This window comes from Molothrus aeneus, chromosome 3, assembly GCF_037042795.1.
Source record: "Molothrus aeneus isolate 106 chromosome 3, BPBGC_Maene_1.0, whole genome shotgun sequence".
Lineage (NCBI taxonomy): Eukaryota > Metazoa > Chordata > Aves > Passeriformes > Icteridae > Molothrus > Molothrus aeneus.
In genome coordinates, this window is record NC_089648.1 from 113,239,823 (window position 1) to 113,261,406 (window position 21,584).

At 67.0% G+C, this 21,584-nt stretch overlaps 2 protein-coding genes and 2 non-coding genes across 6 annotated transcripts; 2 read left to right on the forward strand and 2 right to left on the reverse strand.

Annotated features, from left to right (window-relative positions):
* The first annotated feature begins 3,784 nt into the window (after nt 1-3,784).
* MAPRE3 (microtubule associated protein RP/EB family member 3) lies at nt 3,785-10,880 on the forward strand. Of its 3 annotated transcripts, XM_066547691.1 has the most exons (8): nt 5,305-5,320; nt 5,702-5,854; nt 8,345-8,472; nt 8,549-8,694; nt 8,785-8,941; nt 9,557-9,708; nt 9,794-9,946; nt 10,112-10,880. In XM_066547691.1, the coding sequence occupies exons 2-8, from the start codon at nt 5,847-5,849 to the stop codon at nt 10,178-10,180; spliced, it is 813 nt and encodes a 270-aa protein (XP_066403788.1). In that variant the 5' UTR covers nt 5,305-5,320; nt 5,702-5,846; the 3' UTR covers nt 10,181-10,880. The 3 variants fall into 3 exon arrangements, with proteins under 3 accessions (XP_066403787.1, XP_066403788.1, XP_066403786.1); XM_066547690.1 differs by lacking the exons at nt 5,305-5,320; nt 5,702-5,854 and adding an exon at nt 3,785-3,893 and having other exon boundaries at nt 8,785-8,986; XM_066547689.1 differs by lacking the exon at nt 5,305-5,320 and having other exon boundaries at nt 8,785-8,986.
* A 369-nt stretch (nt 10,881-11,249) lies between these two features.
* Nucleotides 11,250-11,413, reverse strand: LOC136555294 (U1 spliceosomal RNA). Its single transcript, XR_010783452.1, has one exon. It is a non-coding gene; the product is annotated as a U1 spliceosomal RNA (small nuclear RNA).
* Nucleotides 11,414-15,983: 4,570 nt separating this feature from the next.
* On the forward strand, nt 15,984-16,147 carry LOC136555306 (U1 spliceosomal RNA). The gene has a single exon (XR_010783463.1). It is a non-coding gene; the product is annotated as a U1 spliceosomal RNA (small nuclear RNA).
* Nucleotides 16,148-16,839: 692 nt separating this feature from the next.
* Nucleotides 16,840-20,398, reverse strand: ATRAID (all-trans retinoic acid induced differentiation factor). Its single transcript, XM_066547694.1, has 7 exons — nt 20,116-20,398; nt 19,332-19,462; nt 18,957-19,028; nt 18,144-18,215; nt 17,486-17,607; nt 17,302-17,402; nt 16,840-17,229 (listed from the first exon to the last, which is right to left on the reverse strand). Exons 1-7 carry the CDS (start codon nt 20,188-20,190, stop codon nt 17,125-17,127), a joined length of 678 nt encoding a protein of 225 aa, XP_066403791.1. The 5' UTR covers nt 20,191-20,398; the 3' UTR covers nt 16,840-17,124.
* Between the last annotated feature and the right edge of the window lie 1,186 nt (nt 20,399-21,584).

The following is a 21,584-nucleotide window of genomic DNA, read 5'->3' on the forward strand; positions in this document are numbered from 1 at the left end:
CCTGATCCCATCAGAACCCATCCTGATATCATCGGAACCCATCCTGATCCCAACAGAACCCCATCCTGATCCCATCAGAGCCCCATCCTGATCCCGTTCCTGCCTCCCGTCTGCATCCCGACCCCATCTCCCCAGCCCCCCCATTCCCATCTGTTCTCCCCCATCCCTGATCCCCCATCTCCATCCTGACCCCATCCCAACCCCAGCCCCCCATTCTCATCTCTCTGACCCTTGTCCCAGCCCCCCTCCCTGACCCCCCCATCTGCACCCCCATTTCTGCCCCCTCAAGACCCCAAAGCTCTGTCCCTGTCCCCATCTCTATCCTTGTCCCCATTCCCGTCTCTCTGTCCCCCATCCCTGACGCCCCATCTCCATCCTGACCCCCAACCTCAGCCCCTGACCCCCATTTCTGCCCCCCCCAAAGCTCTGTCCCTGCCCCCATGCCCATCCCTGCCCCTCCCCATCCCCACACAGGTCCCCTCCCAGGTCACTGCTCCCTGCCAGGTGAGCTCCCATGTCCCCTCCCGGGTCACCCCCGCCATCTCCCCAGCCCTGTCCCCGTGTCCCCTGTCCCCCCCTGGTCCCTGTCCCCGCGGGGGTGTCCCCCCGTGTCCCCTGTCCCCCCCTGGTCCCTGTCCCCGCGGGGGTGTCCCCCCGTGTCCCCTGTCCCCCCGGGTCCCTGTCCCTGCGGGGGTGTCCCCCCGTGTCCCCTGTCCCCCCCGGTCCCTGTCCCTGCGGGGGTGTCACAGCCCCTGCCCCCCGTGTCCCCTGTCCCCCCCTGGTCCCTGTCCCCGCGGGGGTGTCCCCCCGTGTCCCCTGTCCCCCCGGGTCCCTGTCCCTGCGGGGGTGTCCCCCCGTGTCCCCTGTCCCCCCCGGTCCCTGTCCCTGCGGGGGTGTCCCCCCGTGTCCCCTGTGCCCCCGTAGGTCCCTGTAGGTGTTCGGGGCGGTGGCCCCGGGGGGGTCCCGTGTCCCCGCGGTGCCACACGGCCGATGTAGGAACCGTTGTGTGCTCATTAAAGACCGTTCACAGCCCTGCCTGCGCCTCTGGGGACAGGGACAGGGACAGGGGACAGCGGGAGGGACACCACGGACACTGCCCTGGGGGTGAGGGACCCCCACTCTGCACTGGAGACAGGAAGAGACCGGACATGGGGACACGGGGGGACACAGGGACACGGGGGAGACATGGGGACATGGAGGGGACAGAGGAACACGGGGACACGGGGAGGCACGGGGAAATGGGGACACGGGGACATGGGGCAGACATGGGGACACTGAGGGGATCATGGGGGGACATGGGGGAGAGAGAGGAACACAGAGGGGACAATGGGGACACAGGGACATGGGGGACAGAGGATGGGGGGACACGGGGGGACATGCAGAGACATGGAGGGAGACAGGGACATTGGGGAATATGGGGGGACACAGGGACACAGAGGGGGCCATGGGGACACAGGGAGGACACGCGTGGGGACAGGCGTGGAGATGGAACACAAGGGGACACGGGACATGCGTGAAGGTTTGGGGACACGTGTGGGCACACGGGGACACACATGGGGACATGGCGGGAGACAAGGGGGGGGTCACAGAGCTGGCCCTGAGTCAGGGGCACCAACACGGGGGGTGCAGGGGGTGGGGGGCGCTGGGGGTGTGGAGTGGGATCTGGGGGCTCTGGGTGTGCCACAGGGGTGTCACAGGGACACTTGGGGCTCTGGGGGCTCTGGGTGTGCCACAGGGGTGTCACAGGGACACTTGGGGCTCTGGGGGCTCTGGGGGTGTCAGGGGGTGTCACAGGGACACTTGGGGCTCTGGGGGCTCTGGGGGTGCCACGGGGGTGTCACAGGGACACTTGGGGATCTGGGGGCTCTGGGTGTGCCACAGGGGTGTCACAGGGACACTTGGGGATCTGGGGCCTCTGGGTGTGCCACAGGGGTGTCACAGGGACACTTGGGGCTCTGGGGGCTCTGGGTGTGCCACAGGGGTGTCACAGGGACACTTGGGGATCTGGGGGCTCTGGGTGTGCCACAGGGACACTTGGGGCTCTGGGGGCTCTGGGTGTGCCACAGGGGTGTCACAGGGACACTTGGGGCTCTGGGGGCTCTGGGTGTGCCACGGGGGTGTCACAGGGACACTTGGGGATCTGGGGGCTCTGGGTGTGCCACGGGGGTGTCACAGGGACACTTGGGGATCTGGGGGCTCTGGGTGTGCCACAGGGGTGTCACAGGGACACTTGGGGCTCTGGGGGCTCTGGGTGTGCCACAGGGGTGTCACAGGGACACTTGGGGATCTGGGGGCTCTGGGTGTGCCACAGGGGTGTCACAGGGACACTTGGGGCTCTGGGGGCTCTGGGTGTGCCACAGGGGTGTCACAGGGACACTTGGGGATCTGGGGGCTCTGGGGGTGTCAGGGGGTGTCACAGGGACACTTGGGGATCTGGGGGCTCTGGGTGTGCCACAGGGGTGTCACAGGGACACTTGGGGCTCTGGGGGCTCTGGGGGTGTCAGGGGGTGTCACAGGGACACTTGGGGATCTGGGGGCTCTGGGTGTGCCACGGGGGTGTCACAGGGACACTTGGGGATCTGGGGGCTCTGGGTGTGCCACAGGGGTGTCACAGGGACACTTGGGGATCTGGGGGCTCTGGGTGTGCCACAGGGGTGTCACAGGGACACTTGGGGCTCTGGGGGCTCTGGGGGTGTCAGGGGGTGGGTCCCACAGGTCCCAGGGTCTTAGAGGGGTCTTGGGGGGCTCCAGGTGGGGGCCCCAGGAAGAGAGTCCTGAAGGGTCACAGAACGGTCCTGAGGGTCCCCGAGGGCTCTGGGGGTGTTTAGGGGGGTCTGGGGGTGTATAAGGGGGGTCGGGGGCCGGTTTAGAGGGTTTTTGGGGGGTGTTTAGGGGGATCTGGGGAGGTCTGGGAGTGTTTAAGGGGTGTTTAGGGGGCCTGGGGGTGTTTGGGGAGTCCCCGAGGGCTCTGGGGGTGTTTAGGGGGGCCTAGGGGTGTTTGAGGGGTGTTTAGGGGGGTCTGAGGGTGTTTGGGGGCGTCTGGGGGTGTTTAGGAGGTGTTTAGGGGGACTCTGGTGGTATTTAGGAGGTGTTTAAGGGGTGTTTGGGGGTTCTGGGGGTATCTGGGGGTGTTTAGGGGGTCTGGGGGTGTTTGGGGTGTCCCCGAGGACTCTGGGGGCGTTTAGGGGGTGTTTGGCGGGTCTTGGGGGGTTTGGGGGGTCTGGGAGTGTTTCGGGGGGTATTCAGGGGAGCTCTGGGTGTGTTTAGGGGGTGTTTGGGGGGGTCTGGAAGTGTTCAGGGGGGTCTGGGGGTGATCAGGGAGAGGTCTGGGGGTGTTTATGGGGGTCTGGAGGTGTTCAGGGGGGGTCTGGAGGTGTTTAGGGGGTGTTTAGGGGATCTGGGGGTGTTCAGGGAGGGGTCTGGGGGTGTTTAGTGGGTGTTTAGGGGGTCTGGGGATGTTTAGGGGGCTCTGGTGGGGATTGGGGGGTCTGGGGGTGTCGGGGGGTCCCCGCGGGCTCTGGGGGTGCAGAAGTCGCCTCCCGCCACCAGGGGGCGCTGGTCGGGCCCGTTGCCATGGCGACAGGGGCGCGGCCATGTCTGTTGTCATGGCGGAGGGGGCGTGGCCATGCGCGTTGCCATGGCAGCAAAGAGGGGCGTGACCGGGCCCGTTGCGACGCCAAATGGGGCGTGGCCAACCCATTTCAACGCGGAGAGTGGGCGTGGCTTTGCCCGTTGCCATGGCAGCGGGGGCGGAACGGGGCCGTTGGCACCGCCCGCGGGGGGGGCGGCGCAGGCGCGGTCGGTCCGTGCGGTTCCGGCCCGGTCCCGGTCCCGGTCCCGGTCCCGGAGCGGCGGAGCGGGGGCAACGGAGCGGCGGCGGCCGCGGCCGAGCGGTGAGTGCAGCGGGGCCGCCCTGGGGCAAGGAGGGGAGCGGGCGGCGCTGCTGCCATCCGCCGCATCCCCGCACCGGCCGCCGCCGCCCGGCAGCACCGGCCGGGGGGGCCGCGGGGCCTTGGGGATGGAGCGGCGGGGCCGGGCCGGGAACGGGGCTGGAGGAGCGAGGCCAGAGGGGCGAGGGGCCATGGAGCGTGCCGAGGTGAGGGGGGCGGTTCGTGCGGTAACGCCGGGGATGGAGCGTTTGGAGCCGGGCCGCGAACGGGTCCGGGCCGAGCGGCGGGGCCGAGCGGTCCCGCGGGGTCGGTGGCGGCCGGGCCCGGCCTGACTCAGCGGCGGCCGCTCCTGCGTCCCGGCCGCGGCTCCCGCGGGCCCGCGGGCACGTCACGGAACGGCCCCAGCACGGCACGGCACTGCACCGGTACGGCACGCCGGGAGCTGCAGCGTCTGCCCCGAGCAGCACCGGGCATCGCTGCCGGTACTGGGCATCACCCGGAGACCTGCGGGACGCGGGCCGCCGCCGCTCGGGCGCTGCCGGTGCCGCCGGTCCCGTCCCGCGGGCGATGCCGCCGTGGCGGTCCGGAGCGGCAGGTGGCTGTCACCGTGACACACCAAGCGTGACACACCGAGCGTGACACACCGAGCGTGACGCGCTCCCGGTCCTCGCACTCATGGCGGCCCGGCACCGGTACGGCGGTGTCCCCGGTGAGGTGACGCTGTCAGGGACGCGCGCGTGTCGGGATGGGCCCGGTGCCCTTCTCTGCGCTCCCCCGCCACTCCCGGGATATCCAGACCCATCTCTCGCCGGGATCTTCCCGAGCGGCTCCTCCCGCCGGGCCGGGCCCGCAGCCCCGGTCTCTGACACCCCGCAGGGTCCCGGGACTCCCGGGGATGTCCTGAGCGCGCACGGTGTGGTCCCTTTGGGGACACTTTGGGGACAGCCCTGCCCGGCGGCGTGTCCCGGGCACGCTGTCCCGGCCGGGGATGCCAGCGTGTTCCCGCCTCGGCTCGGCTCGGCCCGGCCCGGTCCGGCTCGGCTCGGCTCGGCTCGGCTCAGCTCGGCTCGGCTCGGCTCGGCCCGGCCCGGCTCGGCTCAGCTCGGCTCGGCTCAGCTCGGCTCGGCTCGGCTCGGCTCGGCTCGGCTCAGCTCGGCTCGGCTCGGCTCGGCTCGGCTCGGCTCATCCCGCGGCATTAATATTTCAGGAGCGGGGGGAGGGCCGCGCTCTGCACATGCTCCCGCCGCCGCCGTACCGAGTTATTTAGGTTAGCGGGAGCCGAGCGCGGCGGGGGGATTGGGGCGGGCGGGCATCGCCGCCGGGAGCCGCCAGGCAGCTCCCGGTGCCTGAACGGCCGCCGTGCCTCGCCGCGAGCTGGGACGGGCGCTGCCGCCGCCGGGAACCGGGGAAGGGTGCCGGGGCCGGAGCCGGTACGGAGCTGGGGATGGAGCCGGAGCGGAGCTGGGCGCTGCCGGCCCCCGGCCAACCCAGCCGTGCCCACCGGAGCGCGGGGATGCTCCGCTCGGGGTGGGGGGAAGCGGCTCCGGGGGGCTCCCGGGGGGCACGTGGGCGACCATCGCCCGGGCCACCGTGCCCGCTGCCAGCCCCGCACGGCGCTCGGCCCCCGCCGGGCTGTCTGCCACCCCCCTGGCATGTTTGTCACTTGAGAAGCCACCGGGACGGCTCCCAAAATAGAAGCCGCCAGTCGCAGCAGCCCAGTTCGCACCGGCAGTACCGCGGTGCCGCTCAGCTCCCGGTGCCCGCCGCCGGTGCCGCCCTCGGCCTCACTCTGCTCCCGTTTGTTTGGGCAGAGCGGCCGCGGGGGCTGCGCCGTGGGACCGGGCCCGGACGACCTCTGCGTGCGCCCCGGCAGCGCCGCGGGACGGGCACGGACGCACGCCCGGGGCTTCGGCGGCCGTCGGGCCGTGATTAGCGGCTCCCGCCCGGACAATTAAAATGCAGCGGTAAGCGTCCCCCGCCCGGCCGGGCGCCCGGCACCAACCGACCCCTCTCCTCTCGGCCCGCCGGGAATCCGGCCTCAATTCTTATTTTTCATTCGGTTTTTTTTTGGCAAGAGCCGGCGGCAAACCGGCCGGGCCGGAGGCTCCCGGCCCTGGGCGCGTCCATCCCCGGCGTCGGGGCGGCAGCGGGTCGGAGGGTGCCGCGGGCACCGGCTGCCCTGTCGTTACACCGGGGCGGGCTCCGCGCTGCGCCCGGGGCTCGGAAGGCGGCGGGGACGGGCTGGGTGGCACCGGGCTGTGTCCCCGCTCCGCCTCGGGACGCGCCGGTGCCTGGCGGGGTCACGGTGCTCCCGGCGGGATCACGGTTCCCTCCGCGTGTCAGAGTGCTCGGTGTGGAGCAGGGCTCTCGGTGGGGATCACGGAGCTCCCCCCGTGTCACGGTGCTCGGTGGGAGCTCCCCCCGTGTCACGGTGCTCGGTGGGGATCACGGTGCTCCCCCCGTGTCAGGGTTCGCCCCCGCGCTCTCACGTGTGCCGGCGTGTGCGGGACTCGAGGTGCGGCTGGCGCGGTGACACCCCCGCTTCATCCCGGCGGGGAGCCTGCGGGTCCCTGCCCCGTTCCCCAGCACGGGCGATGCCGCAGAGCCCCGGCGGCCGCGCCGGTCCCGCGGGCATCCCCCGCCCGGCCCGGGCGATGCTTCGGCTGCTGCCCCGTTATTTGGGGAAGGGCCGGCGATGGCAGGGGGGTGTCAGCTGCTCCTCACCGTGCGGGCAGGCAGCCCCAGCCCCAGCCCCGTGCCCCGCCGCCGCCCCCGCCGCAGCCCCGGTACCGGCAGCCGCGGCACCGCAGTGCGCGTGGCTCTGGCTCAGCGCCGCGCATGACTCAGCTCCGCCGCCGGAGCAAGGGGATGGGGGCGCGATGGGGGCGGCCCCGGGGGGACCCCTGCCCGCGCCCCGCTGCCGCCACGCCGCCAAACGGGCGCGGGACGGGCCGCGGCTCTCGCCGGTACCGGGAGCGGGCCGGTGCGCACCTCGCCGTGCGGGGGCGGCGGCGGCGCGGGGGCCTCGGTTCCAGCCGCTGCGGCGGCGGCTAAAAATACCGACCCCCCCCACGGCGGGTGCGTGCGGTAACACGGGGGGCTCGGGGGTCCCGGATGGGCTCAGCCGCCGGGGGGTTCAACCGGCTGCGGCATCGCCGGTGCTGAGTCACCGCGGTGCTCTACCGGACACGGGGGCACTGCGGCCACCGGGACCTTCCGCCCCCCAAACGGGCCCGGGGGCGGCAGCGCCCCGCAGGCCCCGGCGCCGCAGCCCCAGGGCGCAGATGCGCGCTGCTGCTGCTGCTGCTGCTGCTGCCCCCCCCGCATTCCCCTGGGATGTGGCACTGGAGGGGGGTCTGGGGGCTGCACTCCCCCCCTGCCCCCGCCTGGCAGCTGGCCCGGCCCGCGGCCCCCCTCGCCGCGGAGGGAAGCGGATTAACGGCGCCGCTGCCGCCGCTGCCGGGCGGGGGGGCGCGGGAGCACCGGGACCCCCGCTCCGGGAAGGGGCGGCTCCGCGGGGGCTGCAGCGGAGCGTTTGTGCGGGACCGTGACCGTGGGGCTCCGCGCCCCCCACTCTGCTGCGGCGCCCCGAGCCCTGCCGGGCTGGCGCTGCAGCGGGGGGTCCCGCAGCCCCCGGCCATCTGGGCGGAGGCCGCCTGCCGGCAGATGTTGCCCCTCTAAGCCCTGCTCTAATGGACCCCGATCCCGGCCCCGGCAGATTAGGCAGCACCGGGGGCCGGAGATGGGGGCCCTAAGCTGCTTATGGGCAGCAGCCCCCAGGAGCCCCTGGGCTCACCCAGGGCAGCAGCCCCCGGGCACAGGGGCAGTGCCCTGGGCAGGGCTGGCATCCCCTCGGCAGTGCCTGCGTTCTGGGACCCCTGCCCCCTATGTTGGAGTCTGGGTGGGATGGGCACCCCAGGTCCCAGTGCCCCTGGCATTGGAGCACAGTTGGGATGGATGCCCCAGGTCCCAGTGCCCCTGGTGCTGGAGCACAGTTGGGATGGATGCCTCGGGTCCCAGTGCCCCTGGTGCTGGAGCACAGCTGGGATGGATGCCCCGGGTCCCAGTGCCCCTGGTGTTGGAGCACAGTTGGGATGGATGCCCTGGGTCCCAGTGCCCCTGGTGCTGGAGCACAGCTGGGATGGATGCCCTGGGTCCCAGTGCCCCTGGTGTTGGAGCCTGGGTGGGATGGGCACCCCAGGTCCCAGTGCCCCTGGTGCTGGAGCACAGTTGGGATGGATGCCCCGGGTCCCAGTGCCCCTGGTGCTGGAGCACAGCTGGGATGGGCACCCCAGGTCCCAGTGCCCCTGGTGTTGGAGCACAGTTGGGATGGATGCCCCGGGTCCCAGTGCCGCTGGTGTTGGAGCCTGGGTGGGATGGGCACCCCGGGTCCCAGTGCCCCTGGAGTGGGGTTGGGGTGCCCGGGGTGCCAGTGTGCCCCCATCTCTTGGCAGCTGGGGCATGGCCGTCAATGTGTACTCCACGTCGGTGACCAGCGAGAACCTGAGCCGCCATGACATGCTGGCCTGGGTCAATGACTCCCTGCAGCTCAACTACACCAAGATCGAGCAGCTCTGCTCAGGTGGGCTTGTGGGGGACACGGGGGGCACTGCCAGGGTGCCCCCAGCTCCCCGTGACCGTGGCTGGGCCCGGCGCAGGGGCTGCCTATTGCCAGTTCATGGACATGCTGTTCCCCGGCTGCGTGCACCTGCGCAAGGTGAAGTTCCAGGCCAAGCTGGAGCACGAGTACATCCACAACTTCAAGGTGCTGCAGGCCGCCTTCAAGAAGATGGGAGTGGACAAAGTAGGTGCATGGGGAGAGCGGGGGCTGTCACCCCGTGGGAGGCTGGCGTCCCTGTGCCAGCGTCCCCGCTGAGCCCCCGTGTGCCCCCAGATCATCGCCGTGGAGCGGCTGGTGAAGGGCAAGTTCCAGGACAATTTTGAGTTCATCCAGTGGTTCAAGAAGTTCTTTGATGCCAACTACGACGGGAAGGAGTACAACCCGCTGCTGGCGCGGCAGGGCCAGGACGTGGCGCCCCCCCCTAACCCAGGTGATCACATCTACAACAAACCCAAGAAACCCATTGGCACTGCAGGTAATGTCCGGGGCTGTCCCTCAGCGAGTGCTGCCCCCTGCCCTCTGCACCCCTGGTCACAGCCAGGCGTCCCCCTGCCCCTGCCTGTGCCCTGCTCTGCTGCCTGCCCTGCCCTGCCCTGCCCTGCCCTGCTCTGCCTGCCTGCCTGCCACGGGGGGGCTGCAGGACACCCAGACTGCCGAGCACAGGGATCCTGGCTGCTCCACCTGCCTGCTCAGCCTGGCCCGGGCTGGTTTGTCACCCCTGGCTGCCATCCCCCCTGTGCCATGCAGCTCCCATGGGCACTGGGGGCTCCCTGTGCTGGCCCAGTGGGAGCTGTCAAGGTTTGAGGCCTCCTCAGCCCCCATGCCGAACCCCAAACAAGCCATGGGCACCTTTGGAGGGCTGGGGGTGAGATTTACCGGGGGAAGGAAGCTGAGGCAGGCGGGAGGCTGAAGGTGGGAGAGCCTGGATCTGCAGCTCTGCACAGCCTGCCCTGGCTGCTGCCCCCCACTCAATGCACGGGGGGTGGTCCCTGCTGGCAGCCCCCCCCAGCCAGCATTAACCCATTGGTCCCCGTGTGCTGTCAAGTGCCCCAGAGGACCTCGCCCACGGGCCCCAAGAACAGCCCGAACCCAGCCCGCCTCGGCAACGCGCCCAGCGGGATCCTACGGAAAAACTCGCCCGCCGCCCGCAACGGCGGCACCGAGGCTGACGCGCAGATCCTGGAGCTCAACCAGCAGGTAGGGAGGGCAGGGTCCCTGCCCGCGGCTGGGGGGCACCCTGGGGCTGGGGGCTGAAGGTTTTGAACGTTTCCCCCTCGCACAGCTGATGGACCTGAAGCTGACAGTGGACGGGCTGGAGAAGGAGCGGGATTTCTACTTCAGCAAACTGCGGGACATCGAGCTCATCTGCCAGGAGCACGAGAACGAGAACAGCCCCATCATCACCGGCATCGTCAGCGTGCTCTATGCCACGGAGGTGAGGGGTGGAGCCCATGTCCCTGTCCTGATCCCGGGAATTCCCTGGGCAGGGAGGGACTCCCTTCCCCCCCGAGCCGTCCGTGCTCATTCTGTGGGGTGCCAGGGCTTTGCCAAGCCGGGTGGAGGTCGGTGTGCCCACCCGTGCCACCCCTGCTCCCCCCAGGAGGGCTTTGCCCCACCGGAGGATGACGAGCTGGAGGAGCAGCCGCCAGAGGAGCAGGACGAGTACTAGCCCCGGCCCGCGCCCCCTGCGCCCCCCGCGCCGCCCCCCACCACAGACATCGAGCTCCGAGCCCGCGCCCCGTCAGTCACACGCCACGGGCAGCTCCGGGGTGGGGAAGCACCATCTCCATAAGCAGCCGACATCCCCGGGCGAGGAGCGCGGCTGCGCCGGGGCTGGGGCTGGGGACGGGCTCTGGCCCCGGCCGGGGCCTGCCCGTGCCACCCCCTCCCCGTATTTATTTCTGTTGTCCCCCCGGTGTGAGCGAGCGCCACATCCTGCCCCGGTGAGAGTGAGAAGGGAGGCCCGGTCCTGGGGGCTGCTCACCTTGCTGGGACCCTCCGGGCCCCAGGACCCCCGTGGCAGAGCGAGTGCCAACCTGCTGGAGTGGGAGGCCACGGAGCAAAGGAGAGAGAAGTGGGTTCAGCTTCCTGGGAAGGGGAAAAGCAGAGCCCAGCCCAGCGCGGCCACGGCAGCCACGGGGGTCCCGGAGAGGGGGCTGTGCTCAGCACGGCACGGAACGGCAGCGGGCCCTCTCCTCTCGCCGGTGGCCCCCGGGAGCCGGGGCTGGGCTGGGTCACCGCCAGGGCTCGCAGCGCCCGCCCGCCCCGGCTGCCACGTCCCTGTCGCATCGCTTGTCTGGTCCATCACTCCGGTCGCAACGCTGCATCTGTGTTCGGTTTTATTTAAATAAACTCGTGTGGTAACACTGCGTGCTGGGGGTCGCTGCAGGGTCCTGCACTCACTGCCTGCCCTGGGGGTTCCTCTGTGCTGACAGACCCGCGGCAGGACGGTGGGAAGCGGGAGTGCACCCGAGTGGAGGCTCTGGGACCACTCCGTGTGAGGAGAGCAGGGTTGAGAAATTGGATGACCAGTTTAGAGATCAATTGGGCTGTAAAAGCCCGGAGCGACCGTAGCAGCTGCTCCTGCCTCGGCCCGGGCGGGGTTCTGCGGGGTACAGAATTTAGTGGGGTAGGAAGTGATCTTGGAAGGGGCAAAGCCAGGCCGGACCAAGAAACTACGGTAATAAGAAAAGCTCAGCAGAAGCCGAGTGGTTTCAATCTGTTTTTAACCGCATGACCAGGGGAGAGCGCGAACGCAGTCCCCCACTACCACAAATTATGCAGTCGAGTTTCCCGCATTTGGGGAAATCGCAGGGGTCAGCACACCCGGAGTGCAAGGGATGAGCCTCGCCCTGGGAAAACCACCTGCCTGATCATGGTGTCTCCCCTGCCAGGTAAGTATGCCCGACCTCCCCCACCGCCCGCCTGCCCCGCCCGCCGCACGCCCGCCCAGCACACGCCCGGACCCGCCCCGGCCCCGCCACCGCCCGGCCCCGCGCTGCGCCCCGGCCCGCACGGCCCGGCCCGGCCCGGCCCGCGCCGAGCCCGCGGACGCGCCTGGACAGCGCGGGCTCGGCGCGGGCTCGGGCCCGGCATGCACCGCGCGGCGGGGACAAATCTGCATGGACACGCCCACAAGTCCACACGGCACCGTCCCCTGCCCCGCCGTCATTTGCATGGCCACGCCCCCTTTTCGGGGTGTTCCGTCGGGACAGCGCCCCCTGGCGGCGCGGCGGAGTGCCCCCCCCAGCCCCCCCCTTCCCGGGCGCGTCGGGATCGTCCCGAACGGAACCGGACCCGGAACGGATCCAGAGCCCGAACGGATCCAGAACGGTACCTGATCCCGATCGGAACCGTATCCCGAACCGAACCGGATCCCGATCCGAACCAGATCGGAACCGGATTCTGAATGGATCCCGATCCCGAACGGAGCCGGATCCCGAGCAGAACCAGATTCCAAAAGGATCCAGGACCCGGACAGATACAGACCCCAAACAGAACTGGATCCCGAACGGACCCAGACCCCAAACAGAACCAGATCACGATCAGATCCCAAACGGAAGCAGACCCCGAACATATCCCGATCCAGAACAGAACCAGTCCCCAAACGGCCCCAGGCCCGGCACGGGAAGCAGGCACGGCGCTGTCTCGCACGGTGCTGCTCGCACTCCGTGCCGGGTCTGGGATGGGAACTCCGGGAAGGACGCGGGGCAGAGAGGATGGGGATTGCCCAGGGGGTGCCCGCAGCCACGGGAGGGAGCACAAGGGGAGGAGAAGAGCCACAAGAAATGCCCAAATCTGTGCCAGGGGCAGAAATGACCAAATCTGTGCCAAGGACAGAAATGCCCAAATCTCTATCAGGGGCAGAAATGACCAAATCTGTGTCAGGGACAGAAATGCCCAAATCTGTGCCAGGGACAGAAATGACCAAATCTCTATCAGGGGCAGAAATGACCAAATCTGTGCCAGGGGCAGAAATGACCAAATCTCTATCAGGGGCAGAAATGACCAAATCTGTGCCAGGGGCAGAAATGCCCAAATCTGTGTCAGGGGCAGAAATGCCCAAATCTGTGCCAGGGACAGAAATGACCAAATTCTGAGTCAGGGGCAGAAATGCCCAAATCTGTGCCAGGGGCAGAAATGACCAAATCTCTATCAGGGACAGAAATGACCAAATCTGTGCCAGGGGCAGAAATGACCAAATCTGTGCCAGGGCAGTGCAGGGGCAGAAGGCGAGGCCTGAGCAGGGGCAGCTCCTGAGCTGGGATTGACACCTCCAAAATATCGCGGTGTGGGCTGCAGGCAGGACGGGCTGAGCACAGACACGAGGGAAAAGCACAAGAGGAAGAAGCTGGGCTGGGCTGAAGGGGACTGCAGGCATCTCCTGTCTCCCTGAATCCTTTGGGCCCACTTGAGCCGGGAATGGAGCCGTGGATTTTCCAGTGGACAGAACTGGAATATCCTGTTCTGTCCTTACTGGCTGTGAGGGACCTTGGAGTAAAAGGTTGGTGTTGTTCCTGCAGCAGCAGGAAATCCCCCAGGGCAGGAAATCCTCAGAGTAGGAAATCCCCCAGGGCAGGAAATCCCTCGGACATCCCATGGAATTCGGGTCTGGGAACGCAGAATGAGCCCATCGCTTTCTCCACGTGCCCGAGTGCCCTTTGCCACTGCTGGGGCAGGGTTTGCTGTGCAAGGTAAATGCACAATTAACTTTTCCAAGGTAAATGCACAATTAACTTTTCCAAATGACTCTGGGCAGTTTGCATATTCCCTGGAAAAGGCACAGAAAGTGCAGCTCTGCCCATTTACCCAGGGAAAGTTTTAGGGTTTGTCTTTGAGCGAGGTCCTAGGAGCTCTCAGAATTGATTACACCTGAGATAGCTCAGCTACCCCGAATGGCATCAAATCAGCAGGATGGCTTCTGAGGTAGCGTTGGAAACGGGAAAAGGTTTAATGAAAAGCAAAATAACAAAGCTCTTACAGAGAAAAACCGAGCCAGGGGCAAGATGTCCTTACTCCTACTAGAACACCCCACAAAATGATTATTTCCTTTGTTCTTTTCTTGTTCTCCTGAATTACCTAAATGAGACTTTTTAGCCTGTGTCTAATTAGGTAACCTCGGGTTTGAGGTGAAGTCTTAAAGGTCCTCTGAGGTGCCTGTTTACCAAACTGGGGAGAGAAACTCGTGGGCTCCTTGCCTTTTTAAACAGACAAAGAATAATTTAATCCCTGCCTCAACAGAGAGCACGTTCCTACATTTGGGTGCCCTCACAGCTCCGGTTTGGGCTTTGGGGACCCTGGGGCAAGAGAGAAACGTGGGACCCCAAAGGCTGAGCTGAAGCCGGGAGTCCAAGGGTGAGAAAAGACCAACCCCGATGGAATGAGAGCCCCAGCGAGGGGCTCTGGGCCTGGTCTCGGGCGCTCTGTGCTCACTCTGACCCCGAGATGTGCTCAAAGTCTCTGTTCCCAGCCCGGCGCTTGAAGAAGGAGCCAGAGCTCTTCATTTCTCGGTCTCAAGGGTGTTTATTGTTCCTTATCTATAAAATTCCTTCTCCTGCCCTGCCGAGGTCCGTCCAGCAGGACAGTCCAGGCACTCTGCCTGCCCCCAGGGCAGAGTTATGTCTTTATACTAAAAACTACCTGTACAATGTTTACAATAACTTCCCAATACCCATCACCTGTGTTAGACAGTGAGCTTCTACTCTAAACCAGTCCAAAAGTGCCTCCATCACAGCAGAAGATGGAGGCCAAGAAGAAGAAGAAGCAGAAAGGCTGGACACGCCCAGATTCCTCCATCTTGCCCCCTGAACCCCCATTCTAAAACCCCAAAATCTATTTTTCACCCTGTGATAAATTCACTATCATTCTATTTAAACTGGCATGGCTTGTAATCCTTCATACAAGGTTGGGAATTGTTTTTGCCAAGGGCTCAATCAAAGGCCCAGGGGGCTTGGGCTCCGTGCCAGGGCCCCTGAGCCCCCTGGGCAGGGGCTGGAGCCCTCCAGGGCAGCCAGAGGAATCTCCTGGGCTCCCACAGCCTGGCACTGTGAAAAGGCTCTTTTGTGCAGTTTGGGGTATTGCCAGCTCCAATTTACCCTCCAATCCCCCCAGCAGCAGCCTGAGCTGTCGGGATGGACGGGGCAGAGCACGGGATGGTCACAGCTTGGCCCTGAGAGGAACGGTGGGTTTGTCTTTACAAACAAACCCTGGGTCTGCAGGGAGCTAAAACCAGCGCTGGGGGATAAAAGAAACACTGGCAAGGATTGCACTGACTGGTGAACGGAAACAGAGATTTGATTTTACAAATAAACTCTGGGTTTGCTGATGAGAAAATCGCTAATCAATTGGTTTTAACATTTTAAAAGTTTAATAGCAATAAAATGGTTATAAAAATAGCAATACAATCAGAGTAATAATAATTTGGACAATTTGAATTAGGACAATACGAGACAATAAAAACAAAGAGTTAAGGACAGTCCGGGTACCTTTTCTGGGCAAAATAAGCCCGAAAAAGGCCCCACATTAACAGAGGATTAACCCTTAAAAGCAACAGCCTGTTGCATATTCATACAGCTCATCCATGATGCATAAATTCCATTCAAACACAGGATTCTGGCTGGGCAGTGTCAGCTGCTTCCTCTGAATCCTGACTGCATTTTCAGGGCTGAGGAGGCAGGAAGAAGTTCATTTCTTCTGATAAGGGAGCAAAAAATTCTTTTTCTCTGAAAGATTTCGGTGTCCTGTGGCTGCTATCTCGGTGTGAGTCCTTTCTTTAAAACAAGTATCTGACATAGCATAGTTTCTATTTTAACATTATGTTTTAACCTAAAACCATATTTAACACACTACTTAAGAAAATTAATACAGCATAACTTTCTAACATAACACATATAATATTCATTTGAATGTTTGCGATAAGCCAACCATAAAATAGGCATTTTTGGCATCCCGAACGCCGCACGCCCGGCCGAGCGTGGCCGAGGGCAAAGAGAGCCCCGGGAGGAGCCGCGGTGCGGAGCGGAGGCCCCGGGAGGGGCGCGGCAGCAGCGGGCGGTGCCCGGGGAGCGGCAGCTCCGGCAGCGGGAGATGGCGGCACCGAGCCCCGGGCCCCGGCGGGAGCAGAGCCCGGCCCGAGCCCGGCCCGGGGCTGCGGCTCCGCGGCTCTCGGGGCTCCCGGCGGGGCCCGGGCGGGGCGGGAGCGGCGGGGCCGGCCCGGAGGGGGCGGGGAGAGGAGGAGAGGGGGCGTGTCCATGCAGATTTGTCCCCGCCGCGCGGTGCATGCCGGGCCCGAGCCCGCGCCGAGCCCGCGCTGTCCTGGCGCGTCCGCGGGCTCGGCGCGGGCCGGGCCGGGCCGGGCCGTGCGGGCCGGGGCGCAGCGCGGGGCCGGGCGGTGGCGGGGCCGGGGCGGGTCCGGGCGTGTGCTGGGCGGGCGTGCGGCGGGCGGGGCAGGCGGGCGGTGGGGGAGGTCGGGCATACTTACCTGGCAGGGGAGACACCATGATCAGGCAGGTGGTTTTCCCAGGGCGAGGCTCATCCCTTGCACTCCGGGTGTGCTGACCCCTGCGATTTCCCCAAATGCGGGAAACTCGACTGCATAATTTGTGGTAGTGGGGGACTGCGTTCGCGCTCTCCCCTGGTGCTCTCGGTTAACAATAGATATAAAGCATAGAATGATCACTCTGACGCTGCTCTGATATCGCTCATCGTCCCCGCTGGCGGAGCCCTCCCGACTCCCGGTCGCTCGAGTTCCCCGCGGCTGCACCGGTGACCGTGGGCTGGCAGCTCCCGGTGCGGACGCTCCTCCCGCTCCCCCCCGCTCTGGCCCGAGCCCCGAGCGCGCAGCCAGCGCGGGGACGGTGCTGTGAAACACAGGTTCACTCTCCCATGAACATTTCTGAAGTGTAATAAAGGCCAATGGGAGCTGTATACCATAAAGCAAAGGTTATTACAGCCGGGTGCATTGTGGCACTCAGCCAAGACCACGCTGTTACCTTCGGGGATACCCCTTCAATATCTTCCAATTACTTCAGCCCTTTGCATATTCATAGACCCTATGCATATCCAAAAACTAGTTTACATTTTCCAGGAACTGTTTTACATGGCCCTTCCTTTGATCTGCCTTTTTAGAGCACGGGTGTTTCTCGGCTGTGGTTTTGGCTCCTTCTCCTTATCCCTTTCAGTCTGGGCTTTGGTCCATGATGTCCTCAGACGGTAAGGTCACCATGGGCCATGATGCTGATGGTTGGCAGATCTGTACAGGTGTGCTCATCCTGTGTTCATTGGATGCCATCCCATCCCAGCAGGCATTTTAACACAACCACATTGATATCAGCTATTTCACTACTATGTCTTAGTTTAATTATTAACAGAAGTAAAACCTGCCTTTATAACAACGTAACTTTAACGCTACCCATAAAAACTCATTTTTATATTTGCGAAAAGCCAACATTAAAATCTGTATCTATAGCAGTGGGAATGTGCACAGCCCCCCTCCCGTGGGTTCCACCCCACACCCGCCCTTCCCCCGGGAAGGGAGCAGACGGACACACAGCGAGGACCCGCAGCTTTATTGGAGCCCAGAGCCCCCAGCCCCGGCACGGCGCCCTGCCCTGCTCAGGGGCTCTTGGCCTTCCTCCGCTGGGTGCCCCACAGCAGCAGGGACAGGGACACGGTGGCGGTGCCCAGGATTCCTCCGAAGAGAAGCATCGGGAACGTGCCCTGCCAGGACAGGAGTGAGCACCAGGGCAGCCCCTGCTGCTGCAGGGGCAGGGGGAGTCCCACTGCACCCACCTCACGCAGGCACCTGTAGCCATGGAAGGGACCCTCGCAGAGGCACTGGACGAGGCCGGGGCCGTCGGGGGCACACACAGAGTTTTCAGGGCATGGCCAGGCTGGCAGAGCAGAGCAGGGGCTCAGGGCCAAGGCCAGACCCCAGTGCCAGCCCCACACACCCAGTGCCCGTCCCGCACCGTACCGAGCTGCTGGGAGCTGTTGCAGGGGTTCCTCTGTCCCTGGCACAGCCGGCTGCTCCTGTCCACTGTCACATCCTGCCAGGCATCGCTCCCGCCTGGACACTCCAGCGCCAGCGGCACTGCGCTGTGGGCACAGCTCAGCATGGGCACAGCTCAGCATGGGCACTGTGCTGTGGGCACAGCTCAGCACGGGCACAGCTCAGCATGGGCACAGCTCAGCACAGGCACTGTGCTGCGGGCACAGCTCAGCACGGGCACTGCGCTGCGGGCACAGCTCAGCATGGGCACAGCTCAGCATGGGCACTGCACTGTGGGCACAGCTCAGCACGGGCACTGCACTGTGGGCACAGCTCAGCATGGGCACAGCTCAGCATGGGCACTGCACTGTGGGCACAGCTCAGCACGGGCACTGCACTGTGGGCACAGCTCAGCATGGGCACAGCTCAGCATGGGCACTGCACTGTGGGCACAGCTCAGCATGGGCACAGCTCAGCACGGGCACTGCACTGTGGGCACAGCTCAGCATGGGCACTGTGCTGCGGGCACAGCTCAGCACGGGCACAGCTCAGCATGGGCACAGCTCAGCACGGGCACTGCGCTGCGGGCACAGCTCAGCAGGGGCACCACGGTGACCCCCAGCCCCGCTCCCCCAGCACTCACAGGCTCTGCAGGTCGGTGAAGCCCCGGAAGGAAGCACTGGGGACAGCTGGCAGCGGGTTCTCAGTCAGGTCCCTGCGAGCACACGGAGCTTCAGTGCCATCCTGCACCCCGGCCTGGCAGGCACCGGGGGCACCCCTGGCATCTCGCTGAACTCAGGTGGAACCCATGCCCCCAGCACCCCCTGCCCGCCCGAGGCCCTGGGGGTGCAGCCCTGCAGGGCTCAAAGGTCTCTGCAGAGCTGCTGAGGGAGCGCTTGGTCATTAACAAAATCACTGATAAGCTGAGGTGTCACGGTGCTTGCTCATTAACAAAAACACTGACAAGCTGAGGTGTCACGGTGACCTGAGGGCCAGCACGGCTCACTGGGCACATCTGACCCTGAGCCCTGAGCCCTGGACGTGGCAGCTCCCTGACTCCCGTCTCCCCAACCTGGGGATGAGGACACCGTGGGACTGTGGCAAAAGCCAAGATGTGACCATGTGGCTCATGTCTCCTGTGCCAGCACAGGCCCCCACTGGCTGTGCTGTGACAATGTGCACCATGACAGCTCCAGAAGGATTTGTCCCCTGCTCCCGCTAAGGCTGCCTGGGCAGAGAGGTCCCAGGGCTCCCCATTCAAAAACGGGGGTGGTTTCTGTTTGGTCACACCCTGTGGACTGCCACTGGCAGCCACGAGGGCAGGGAGCAGCCAGCGCCCCCGGGACCAGCAGGGCACGGCTGTGCTGGGCTGGGCCCTCGGGAATGTCCCACCAAACCTGCCCCAAGCCCCTGTGCCAGCCCAGCCCAGCTCCTTGCAGGGGCAGGAGGAACTCACAGGACGATGGCAGCGGTGGCCTCGGCCAGTCCCGGGGGAACGCTCTGCAGGGAGCAGTTGCTCAGGTCCAGCCTGGGAAGGGGCAGTGCTTGGGGACACAGCAGCAATGCCTGTCCCCCACACTTTCCCCTGCGGCCCTTGTGACCCCCAGCACCCATCTCAGCCCCGGACTGTACCCGATCCCCCCGCACCACCACGCAGGATGCTCCACCCGGCATTCCCCAGCCCCGCCACTCCCCGGCACCGCTGCGAGCCCCGAACCCATCCCGGCACCCTCCATCCCCCGAGCACCCCCTTCACGCGGCCCCCGACCCCCCTGCACCCCGGATCCGGCCCCCGCCTGTGCATCCCCGTCCTCCCCCGGGCCCCCCGTACCCCAGAAGCCGCCCCGGGGACGGGCCCCGCTCCCGGCAGCAGCGCCCGTCGCTCTCGGTGTCCCGCCGGGACTCACAGAAGCGGGCCACGATGGAGCCGTTCCGCGGCGGCCCCGGGCAGAGCCCGCACACCTGGGGAGGGCGAGGGGGCACGGGCAGCATCCCCCGGGGTCCAGGGGGGCACGGGCAGCATCCCCCGGGGTCCAGGGGGGCACGGGCAGCATCCCCGGGGTCCAGGGGGCACGGGCAGCATCCCCCGGGTCCAGGGGGCACGGGCAGCATCCCCGGGATCGAGGGGGCACGGGCAGCATCCCCGGGGTCCAGGGGGGCACGGGCAGCATCCCCGGGATCGAGGGGGCACGGGCAGCATCCCCGGGATCGAGGGGGCACGGGCAGCATCCCCCGGGTCCAGAGGGCACGGGCAGCATCCCCGGGGTCCAGGGGGCACGGGCAGCTCCGGCACAGGGGCACCCCCCGACTCCCGAGCATCCCCGACCCCCGGGCGTGACCGGACCCCCGGTACCGGCGCTCCCCGGACAAGGAGAACCTCCCCGGCCTTAGGGCAACCCACGGCTTCCCCGACGCCCGGGCACCTCCAAGCCGGGCACCCCCGGCCTCAGGTCAGCCCCGACCGGGGACCCACCGCCCCTCGGTTCCCCCCGGGACCTCCCGAACCGGGCACTCCCTGACCTCTGGGCACCCCTGACTCGTGACATCCTGTGCCCACCGGCGCCTCCCGTTTCCGACCCTCCCCTGGTTTCCGTGGCCCCGTTCCCCGTGCTCACCGCGGCCCCGCGGGCGGCCCGGGGCAGCAGCAGCGGCAGCAGCAGCAGCGCGAACCCGCGCACGGTCCCGCTCATCCCCGCGCACCGGGGACCCCGAGCGGGCGGCGGCGGCGGCTCCGTGCCCGTTCCCCCCCCGCCCGCACGGCCCGGGCGCCCTCTGGACCCGAGCCAGGCCCCTGAGGGCCCCGGCAGCGCGGGCACCGGGGCGCGGTGACCGCCCGGGGGCGGAGCCGGGCCGGGATGGGGATGGGGACCGGGACCGGGACCGGAGCCCCGCGCGGCCCCCGGTGATGCCGTCAGCGGCGGGCGGGCGGAAGCGGCGGCGGGAGCGGCCCCGCCCGCCCCGGCGTCATCCCGGCGCGCCCCGGCTGCGGCGGCACGTGGGGAGAGTGCTGCCGCCGCCGGTGAGTGTCGCACCGGGGCCGCCGGGACAAGGTCACCGCCGCCTCCCGCCACCGGGAACGGGCGCCCTGCGGGCGGCGGGGACTGGGGCTCGCGGGGTGAGGGCGCTGGCGACACCGGGGACGGGGAGCGGAACCCCGGGATGGGGACACCGGGGACGGGGAGCAGAGCCCCGGGTTGGGAGCACTGGAGGCAAGGAGCAGAGCCCCCGGCTGCGGCCACCGGGGCCACCGGGAACGGGGAGCAGAGCCCCGGGATGGGGGCACCGAGGACGGGAAGCAGAGCCTTGGCTGGGGACAGCGGGGACAGGGAGCGGAGCCCCGTGTTAGGGACACCGCGGACACCGGGGACACCAGGGACACCGGGGAAGGCGAGTAGAGCCCCAGAGAGCCCCGGGATGAGGGCACCGGGGACAGCTCCGGGTCCCCGAGGGCACGGGGTGACGGGAAGGCTGTGATGGAGCGTGAGGAGCGGGGCACCGGGGCAGGCGGGCTGGGCACAGCGGGCACAGGGCAGCGGGCTCACCACGGGGACACCCTGGGGACACCCTGGGGACACCCTGGGGACACCCTGGGGCCGGGGGAGCGGGGCCTGGGGCTGGCGCTGCTGCGCTCTGTGGGGCACACTCTGGGACCGGCTGGGCGAGGGGGCAGCAGGCACTCGGAGGGGGGACCGGGCCGGCTGGGCTGGGGGCACCAGGGGAGGGCGTGTGGGGACACCGGGGCCGCAGGCAGCACCGGCACCGAGGGGTCTGTGGGGCACGGGAGCCTCGGGCCAGGGCCGTGCAGGGCGCTGGGGCTGTGCTGTGCCCGCCGGGGACGCCCTGTGACCTCCCTCCCATGTTTAGTCTGCACGGGGGAATGCGGGGAGTGACCTTGGACCCTGGCCATGAGCTGCCACACGTGGGGCCCGTCCTGGTCAGGGACAGGCCAGGGCTGGTGGCGGCACAGACGCTGCCCTCTCACCCCATTCCCCACCCTGGTGCTCAGAGCCCCGTGCCAGCTCCGCTGCCCCCGGCCCTGTGGGGTGGGCAGGCCCGGGCAGGCTGTGCCAGGGCTGCCAGGAGG

Bases quoted from the DNA above. Each gene is read 5' to 3' on its own strand.
- MAPRE3 (XM_066547689.1), top strand. The intron at 9,709-9,793 runs GTAGGGAGGGCA...CCCCTCGCACAG, and splicing joins TCCTGGAGCTCAACCAGCAG to CTGATGGACCTGAAGCTGAC. The intron at 9,947-10,111 runs GTGAGGGGTGGA...TGCTCCCCCCAG, and splicing joins GCGTGCTCTATGCCACGGAG to GAGGGCTTTGCCCCACCGGA.
- ATRAID (XM_066547694.1), bottom strand. From the start codon at position 20,190: ATGAGCGGGACCGTGCGCGGGTTCGCGCTGCTGCTGCTGCCGCTGCTG. The intron at 19,463-20,115 runs GTGAGCACGGGG...CGCCCTCCCCAG, and splicing joins GGGCCGCCCGCGGGGCCGCG to GTGTGCGGGCTCTGCCCGGG. The intron at 17,230-17,301 runs GTGGGTGCAGTG...CTGTCCTGGCAG, and splicing joins GCTACAGGTGCCTGCGTGAG to GGCACGTTCCCGATGCTTCT.